The 9601-nt window shown below is 36.2% G+C and overlaps 1 protein-coding gene across 1 annotated transcript; it reads right to left on the reverse strand.

Annotated features, from left to right (window-relative positions):
* Positions 1–566: 566 nt before the first annotated feature.
* Positions 567–8588, reverse strand: LOC107479838 (respiratory burst oxidase homolog protein A). Its single transcript, XM_052258902.1, has 15 exons — positions 8199–8588; positions 7246–8167; positions 6862–7021; positions 6463–6511; positions 5616–5729; positions 3882–4304; positions 3362–3748; positions 3174–3269; positions 2922–3037; positions 2547–2714; positions 2295–2454; positions 1940–2137; positions 1705–1833; positions 1518–1596; positions 567–1419 (listed from the first exon to the last, which is right to left on the reverse strand). Exons 2-15 carry the CDS (start codon positions 7895–7897, stop codon positions 1310–1312), a joined length of 2841 nt encoding a protein of 946 aa, XP_052114862.1. The 5' UTR covers positions 7898–8167; positions 8199–8588; the 3' UTR covers positions 567–1309.
* Positions 8589–9601: the final 1013 nt, after the last annotated feature.

Consider the following 9601-nt stretch of genomic DNA (forward strand, 5'->3'; position numbering starts at 1 on the left):
TTTATTTTAGAGGTCGTAATACTATACCACCTCTATTTTACGGCTTAAGCATAAATCCCTGCGTGGTAGGATGTTACAGCAAACATGATAGCCTTCATTGTTCCTGAACTGAACGGGCGATCAGGCAGAAGCCTTCCGATTAAACTTTTAGCACACTTATTCAATTCAAATTGAATGTCTCCATCATTAAATACCACTACCTCATTTTCTTTAGCTAGGTTACGCCTCTGATTCTAACAGAATTCGAATTGCTTCCCATGAATTTACCAATTTTCTTAGAAAGTCAACGACTTCAGACGACTTTGAAAAAATTAGGATTATACTTTGCTAACCTTAGCAGAGCACGAAAAAAAGCTCTGAGATCATTTTTTATTCGAATTTTATTATGTATTTTTGTTTAATATTGGTATAAATAAATATGATCTTAATTTGAAAATATAAAAAAATACTTTTTATTAACTCTACTTCAGATATAAATTAAAAAATTTTCGTACATATACTAGTATCATGCGAAATGGAATGTGATCAGTAAGCGAAGGGACAGTCGTTTAAGCAGAGCAGGTTCATGATCATAAAAAAGCTAGTGAAAAACTCGATTCTCATTAGTCAATATAATACACTTTATGTCTGATATATTCATCAGCATATCCCTAGGCCCTAGCTAGGAATCATTCTGGGCTAGAAAATGACATAAGAGATAATATTGACTTGAGGACATTAGCATTCCACCATGTCATTTGTGTAATATTGTCCCTCATGTATATGATAAGAAAAATAGAAGGTAAAAAAAATAGTGATCACTTTAGAAAAAAAAAAAAAGAAAAAAAACTGTACCACTCTCATTTACAGAGATATATCCCACCCTCTTCTTGCATAAGAACTTCATGAATAGGCAGAGCTGAGTCCGGGAATTCACCCTCTATTTTCTAGAAGAAATTCCTGGGATCCACTTGTAAAATGAGGTAGTTATTTTAGTAAAAAGGCATCCAATCTCTCGACCTTTCTGCAAAATTGTCCATATCCAATAAAATGTGGATGTATCTGCTGAATATTTGGGAAAGATCAATAGGTCATCATCTTCTCTAACGTAGCTGTACCGCACTTCAGGTGGTGCATGATACATTTGTTGCGCATATCCCTTTCTCTGCGGCAACTTGTATGATAAATTGCTAGCAATCATGCCGGCAGGTACTTATATACAATGTTTCAAATTCTATACAAAATGTTTCTTATCTTATTGAACATAATCATATAATCTGGCCACTCCAAGTTGCTAAAAGAAACCTATTTAAGAGCTCCCCGGAATTCCTTAGAAGTGTTCCTTATGAAACTCAAATTTTGTTGGACCTTTTTCATTGAACTCGAAGCAGAGCTTGTTAAGTTCTTTTGCCAAAACTGGTGCACCGCAATAAAATACCCCTGATAGAGATCAGAATTAAGATAAGCATAATATCAGTAAAAGAGAAAAGAATAAACAAAGTGCATTTGCAATGCATGCTTGTTGGAGACAAACTGACCTATTCGTCCGCCATAGTGCTTGGAACACATTTTGGAGAAAACCTTCTTCCAGTTTGGCCTAGCAAAATGGGTTCGCACCTGACGATAGAAATTTGAAGAAGCGAATCGATGTTTTAGAATTACTCACTCCCAATAAAGAAATTGAACGGCAACAAGAGAACAAATAATAAAATTTAGAAGGCTTACCCTAGTCCCTGAGACGATATCAACACCGTTTTTGGCATGGTTGAGTGCTTGCACCATGGTAATGAGGGCAGATCTTGCATCACCTTCCTCGTATACACTAGTCAAGTAATTGTGCATCTCAATGACACCCTGTAGTTCAACATCACTAGTTCTTAATCATGTGGCGCCAAGGAAACAAATTCTGATAAAGATAATTCCTCGGTAGAATAAATAAATCCTCTGCATTAATCATTACCCGTTGATCAAGTTCAGCTACTTCATTCATGACTCCTTTAAACCAATCAAAAGAACCCTGCTCTCTTGTAACCCAGTAGAAATAAGCGTTGGTAGTCTTCAATGTTTTCTTCCGTTTTGGAGCAATTTTGTTTAGAGATGGTGAATCTGTACTCCCAACACTTTGGTCTGAACCTCTACTTATATCAGAGACTGAATCCTGGACAGAAGTAATCATGATAGTCAGTTTAGTCAGAAATGAATTTCCAGACAATTGCAAACGGATGGCATAACAGTTCAATTTGTTTTATATAAAATATAAAATGACTACATAAATAAACACCGTAACTATTTTCCTGTGTAGCACAAACACTCACCGCCTGCTCCTCCATTTTGATGATGTTGTTTAGAAGATCTTTCAGAATGCTGATGAAAGGTGTTGCCCCTATTCCGAGACCGACAAGTAACAAAACATCGTATTTTCTATAATCTTGAGCTGGCGCACCATAAGGTCCATCTATCTTTAGCTTTGGAAGACTGTATCCATTGTTAATAACAAACAAACATAAATTATTTGTCCTGAGAATCAAAACGAGAAGGCAAAAATAAATGGCAAGTGCAACACTTACCTTTTCTTGGTTGTTTCATCAGCCCTGAGAAGGCCACTTTTTCCGGATACAGGGGGCTCACATGCTTCAGCAAATACCCTTTTAAGCTCCTGTGTCCAATCACCCAATTGCCGAATGTGAACACTCAGGTAGTCATCGCCAGGGGATGAGGTAATAGAAAATGGATGCCTGTCATACATATATTGATCCATGTTACCGTCACATCACGCAAAGAAGCATAACCAAGACTGTAACTAACTACTCATAAAAATGCCATATCACTTTAGTGGTTCACTTTCACTGCCTTTCATAATTCAATCAATACCCTGTTGCGCTCTGTTTTATATATACTTAAATATAAGAAAAAGAAGCAAGAAAAACTGAAATGCAACTTACCATTCAAACGGAGAAACAGCGGGACATTGTACAAACATGTATTGTCCACTCTTGTATCGGAATTGGGGAGGCTTAGACATTTGCAATGTTAGAACATTTCCAGGATATATGGCGACCTAAATAGAAGTTTTTCACAATGTCAAAAAGGTAATATAAGCTGAGAGCTACTCAATAAAGCTATGTTTATGATGAAGTTAAAAGCCCATTTTAAGCGCCTTGCACATGTTTCCACCTCATCTGCTCTGTACTCACCTTTATAAGACGGACAGTATAGAAACCAGAACGGAAGAATCTGATTGTTCTTTCTGCCGCATAAAGTAAAACTGGAATTGAAAGATACATCCATGTCTGCACAAAGAAATTGATGCGTCAAGTTAGCAATCGCCGAAGAACAATTTATTTAACTAAGATTCCTAATAACCGAAATCTGATTTGCATACCGTTTTGAGGTACCATTTGTGCACAAGGTAAAGCTTTATACCATGGATGATGAGCAGGACATAAACAATGACAAACAGATGGTGTGAATACCAGAAGGCATTAAAGCCAGTAAGCCTACTAAATGGTTTAGGCAGCTTAATCAGATTTCTCCTGAACCATTTAGTTGCAAGTGTAAATGCTATTGACATTAAAATCACCATCAATATTCCAGTCACACCCTCAATCCCTTTCACAATGTCTAGGTAACTGGGTTTATGATCACCAAATACACCCTTCAAATACTTCTCGTAATCAGCCTCAGAAGCTCTTACAAGTCTTGGAAAATCGCATGCAAGGTGATCCCCGGCATGAAGTATAACACCAACCACAATGGCCGCAGCAATTGTCTGCAAGTATAGATAAATGAATTTGAAGAAAAATAGCGGACCCCAATATACATATCATGTCTAGTTGTTTTGTTTTGAATTCCTGGAATTAAGTGTTGGAAATTCTAAAGGCGATCATATATACAATGCGTACCTTATGAAAGTTAATGTTGTCGTCAAAAGGTACAGCATAAGCCAGCTTGGTAGACCTAAGCCAAGTAATGGTATTTCTACATACGGGCAATAGTATAATTGCCATGTTGAACTTTAAAGTCTCAGCGGCACCTTTGGCCGTTAGAAGACAGTAACCCATTATTTGAAAGGCATCTTTCTGCTTATACTGAAAGAACTTCCATGTGAACAGCCCAATCATTATGCAAACCCACAATGTTAAGAGCCAAAGTCTCCTCCAATTCTCTTGCAAATAGTAGACCAACCTGCGGCTCGCCCTACGAATAGGACTTCTTGCCCTTAGTCCCTGAAGGTTCTGGCTCAAAGCTTGGCTTGTGTAGCTTAGGGCTTGGCTGTAGTTAAGGTACGTGTCCTTCTGCAAAAGAAGCGTCTCCAATTGCCATAGCTGCGGGGACAGATGATGACAATCCAAGTTGCCCCAAAACAATTAGAGATTCAATCATGCAAAAGAAATAATGCCAGTGATTCCTACATTCCCTTCATTATCAGCATCACAACAGCAAAAGGATGCAGCACGCGCACTTACACTTTGAGTAATGTGTACGCGTAACTGGCCAAGCAGCAGAAAAGCCACTTGAGAAAAGAAGCATAGTGCCCATATTCAATAATGCAGAGACATCAACCAACAAATTAAAAATCCTTTTGAATATTATCTTAAATATACTAAACAATATGTTTAATATTGTTAAATTTTAAAAAATAATAATAACCTTTTGAGTTTTGATAATTAAAAAACATTTAGTATAATCCGTTGGAACTTTTGAGCTTTGATAGTAAGTTTCTATTTAAAGTAAATCTTCTTCCAAAAACATATAAAAAGAAAAACACCAAGATGCACAATAATTATGAAAAGGTATATAGAACCAAATTATTTAGTAGTCAACTTGGGTCATTTTTCTTCTTTTATTTCTTCTAAAAATGACATTTCTCTTCCTCACATGCACCTTCAAAAACATACTTCATGAAATTAATAATTCAACATTTGACAAATAATTAGCAGAAAATTAATAATTATTCAATGACCTCTATTCAAAACATATAAATGATTCTTTATTAAAAGACAAAAAAAAGTGTGAATATCTTATGAAGAAAAGTCAAGTGATAAAGAAATAAGGTTACTCTAAGCTATGGTAATAAGTCACATTATACGGCATCACTACCTGCGGCGAGGAACTACCTTAATAGGAATAACAAGTTAATTGCGATTGTGTCACGTACACTATGACCAAGTTTTCTCTACCTGATTTTAGGTAAGTTTGACGCAGCAAAAGGATAGAAACAAGATCTTATTATATACACTATTAAATTATTCAATATATGATGCAATGAGTTGCTATGACATCAAATCATTTTTCTTTGAAGGCAAGATAATTTGTATTATTAATTATCACAGTTTATTTTCTTTCTTCATCTCCCTTCTTTCCTGCATGGTTGAACAGCATTAAAAATATTCTGAATTATTTTCAAATAACACTATTTGGGCCAAATTTTGACCGAAGACAGGTGTGGTTGTCCTAATTCGAAACTGACTAATCTAAGCTGCATTATCGTAATTCACGTCGTACTAACACGCTAACACTACTAAAGGTAGAGTATCTATGTAGATAACTGTAAAATATGTACGGCTATATTAGAGTAGTGCGGGTTGATAAAGTCAGAAATAATATTATCTATCTAATATAGTGCGATTTCCTACCTCGATGTAACCAAGCCCTTCTGGGTCTAATTCTTCCATGATCAGAGCGGCATATTCTTCAGCCTGCTCTTTTAATCTCGATAACTTATTTGCTGAAGCACTCAACATGATGATCTGGAAATTAATAAGAAAAAAAAAGGAATTGGCCAACGAAAAAGCTTAATGTAAAAGCTTTAATTGAGTATTACATGTTTGATTAAAAAAAAAAAGGCCAAAAGAAAAGTTCAGCACAAAATGACGACTACGCCCCCACCAACTACTCCACTGAAAACGTCTCCATTATAAATTCTATGAATTTGGTAAAATAAGAAAAATGAAAGCGCCATCTGTATAACCAAAGCCGAAAAAGTAAGACGTATATAGTTCACTGACTCTTGAAATATACCAACTAATATTATTATGCTTGAGTTTCTAGAATATGGAAAACGTCATGAGTGGAAATACTGAATATTAGAAGTAGTTCATTTAATAATCATGCGATTAAGTTTACCCAATCCTGCCTAACGTTGATTAATTGAAGATCAAGTGGACGCCATGCTAGAGACGAATTAATAATATAACAAAATAAATAATCTACAACGAAAAGAGAATACTTATGTTATACTCGTAGAATACATGGTTATTAAATGGATAAACAATTAAGCAGTGACACAGTTGAATTCATAATTTGGAATCACACTTCATAATATAAAATAGAGTTATAAGTTTAAACCTTGAATTTTAAACTCTGAATATTGAAGAATGATTATTGCTAAATTAAATAGACAGAAAAGAAAATAAATTCAGTTTAATACAAAAATGAGAGAGAACATTTTGGTTTGTAATATAAAATAAAAGTCTTCTATACCTCTTTTACTTCTTCTTCGGTGATTCTTCCATCTTCGTTTTTATCCACCCTGTTTGATTAATAAAATTTTTAAAATACTAAGTCACGTTATATAAAACCATAATAATTGAAGTAAACGTTTGATGCCCAAAAAAAAAAAGAAAGCAAAACAATTGATGATCTAAAAAAGTAATTGAATTACAAGCTAAGAAAGCATCAAAGATTTTTTACGAATATTTAAGTGTCAATGCAAATATATGGTGACATGCTAATATTTAACAATGTGTTTATTATGACATAAATTAATTAGGACTTGCAAACTTTTCATTAAAGAAAGGAAAGTAATTGAAAAGCATTGAAATATTAATATTAGTAATCATTATTAATTAAGTTGGACTGCAATAATCACTCAATGATTACATGTCGAAGAAGATCTGAAGTCGCGAATCAAAGCTTTGATCGGTAATTTGCGTCCAATATTCAAAAAGTTCATCCCTGCTTATCTTCTCAACCGTCAACCTTCGCTTCCGGCTTAGAGCATCAAATAATTCCAGAGCGAATTCCTTGGAATCTCTCATTCCTGCATAGAAAAGCATAACAACCTTGAAGCGCACAATATCAAAATTCAAATGACAGAGGATGTGAGATCTAAATAATTGCAAGTTGCAACCGTAAATAAATAATAAAAAAAAAACTTAATACAATAAACGTTGAGGGAAAACACTTGAGGATAACGAATCAAACTGTTAAAGGAACATTACAAATTTGCAATAACCTGAACAGAATTTTGAAAAAGATACGAACCTATGCACTGAGCAAAATCGGAGCGATGGAGATAACCGTCCTTGGCGAGCCTATTGAAGTTGCTCTGCACCTCGTTCCACGCATCAACGCCATTATTTGATTTGCTGCTGATGAATCGCAGACCGCGCAGTGCTTTGTGAGCACCGGAACGAGTGCGATCTAGCTGAGCCCGCTGCTTTCTTAGAGCGCGAGCTGCCAGCGCCGTCTCAAATCCGCCGCCGGCATTGCTTCCGCCAACATTTTGAGCTGACGAAGACGAACGGCTCCACGAGAACCGTCGCAGCTCTGCCTTAAGCTCATGCGAGAACTGCTTTGCCTTTGCAACCGCCTCCGCCTTCAGCTCCTGCGAGAACTGCCGCAAGCCTCTCGACGAGGTCCGCCGGATCGTCGGCGACCTAGAAATAGACGCCGGAGTTTCGTGTCCACTGCCACCAGTGGTACCACTGTCAACAACAACGTTAATGACAGTGGCTGGTTCAACGCTCCGAAGGACGATAGTGTCATCGTCTTGAAGATCGAGAGTGACCTCCACAAACTCTTCTCCGCCGGCGGAGGTTGACTCTGTTCCCGGCGAAGTTCCTGCACTGACGGTTGCTCTGGCGGGAACGGTGTCGGATGCCCACCTGCGCTGGTGCTTCGGATGACCGTTCATTATATGTATCAAATCAAAGCGAAAGGTCCAAAACAGAAGAATATATAGTTGGCCTCTCTCTCTCTCTCTATATATATATATATATATAACTTCCTTTTCTTGTTTGTATTTATTTAATTATTTATATTTTCCTCCAACTTGTGTTTTTCTTTCTTGGAAAAAATAAAAGAATGTAAGTGAGTTTGGAAGGTAATGCAATGGTGCGTGCTTTGCTAACGTGCACCGGGTGGTTGAACAAGCATGAAGGACGATTTGGAGAAGCTAAGGAAGCTTGGAGTGATGATGGATCGGAGTGTAGGACCAGGTTTTGGTGGTTGTTGTTGATTTAAGCGTTGGAAGAGATCAGAGATGAAAAAAACTGAGAGGGTAGAACGCGTTTCATTCAGAATCTATGAGACAGAGACATGAACGCGTAGAGACTAAAGAGGTTGATAAATTAAAGAAGATCGAGAAAGGGTGGAGAAAGAAGAAATATAATTAATTAATTAAGAAAATGACAATGGGTTTTGCTTTAGTAATAGCAGGGGGTGGGGGACCTATATAATATAAGAGGAAATACAAAGATTCGTGGAATAATTAAGTCGTAACAGAAAATGATTATGTATAAGAAAAAAAGGTAACAGTAGAATAGTAGTAATTGGTGCTGGAGTATACCGTATACGTACTAGGTAATGTAGCAGCTGGGATGAGAGAAGAGAGAAAGAGAGAGAAATGAGCGAAGGTGGAGGAGATGAAATGCGAGAGAGGAATGATATAGGGTTGCATGACGCGGTTGGAGTGAGATATGATATGGATTATCATTGCAGAGAGGACGGAGGGGGAGTGTTGAGTGGTGGGTCGGAAAACGAAATGGAATATCTCTCTTTTACGCCAGTGGGACCGCTCATTCCAGAGTTTCAGAGCCGACGGCAACGATTGCAAGTCAACTCCACCCACGATTTTTGTCAAATTATAAAAACCATGTAATTTGAAAAAAGAAATACCCCATGAGATTAATTTGTTACTATATTTACATCAGCTGTGTTCAGTAGAGAAAATATAAAATATATAGAAATTAAATAAAAAGGTGTTGGGTGGAATGTGTTTACCATAAATTGACTTTTCTATTTCACCTAGTTGCCGACAGGGGATAGTTACAATGTCAATTGAAAGGGGGATGGGAACTTCATTCATAAATTAAAAAACACTAATGCTTAATTGATAATTAATCTGCTAGGGAATATATAGGAATACTGTGAATTGCGGTTGCAGCAAAGCAAAGTGGTTTGATGAGCATAGCATAGAGCTATGTCTTATAGGAAGCGGTCAAATTAAATTAGCATCTTTCATGACAGGGATGTGATTGTGGTCTGGGAAGACATGGTCGTGGTCACTCGTCACTGATTGTCCCATGCATGATGCATTGGGTAGGGTAATAAATTAAAGCTTTAGTAGTTTCTTTTGAGCCGCCGGATAGGACACTTAATTACACAGCAAAACTATTAACCTTTGATTAATTTACATAAATATAAAGTTTTAACTTATAAAGAAAAACATGCACATAACCGATCATGTATTATTGTTTGCAATACTTTAATTTTGAAATAATAGATTTAAGGTAGGAAAAGTATAAGGAACCAAAAGCTTATCAGCCAAAAACTAAACAAAATTATATTAATTTATATCAATAATTAATTAATTTTAAATTTTTTAAATTTAAAATTT

Source organism: Arachis duranensis, chromosome 3 (genome assembly GCF_000817695.3).
Source record: "Arachis duranensis cultivar V14167 chromosome 3, aradu.V14167.gnm2.J7QH, whole genome shotgun sequence".
Classification (NCBI taxonomy): Eukaryota; Viridiplantae; Streptophyta; class Magnoliopsida; order Fabales; family Fabaceae; genus Arachis; species Arachis duranensis.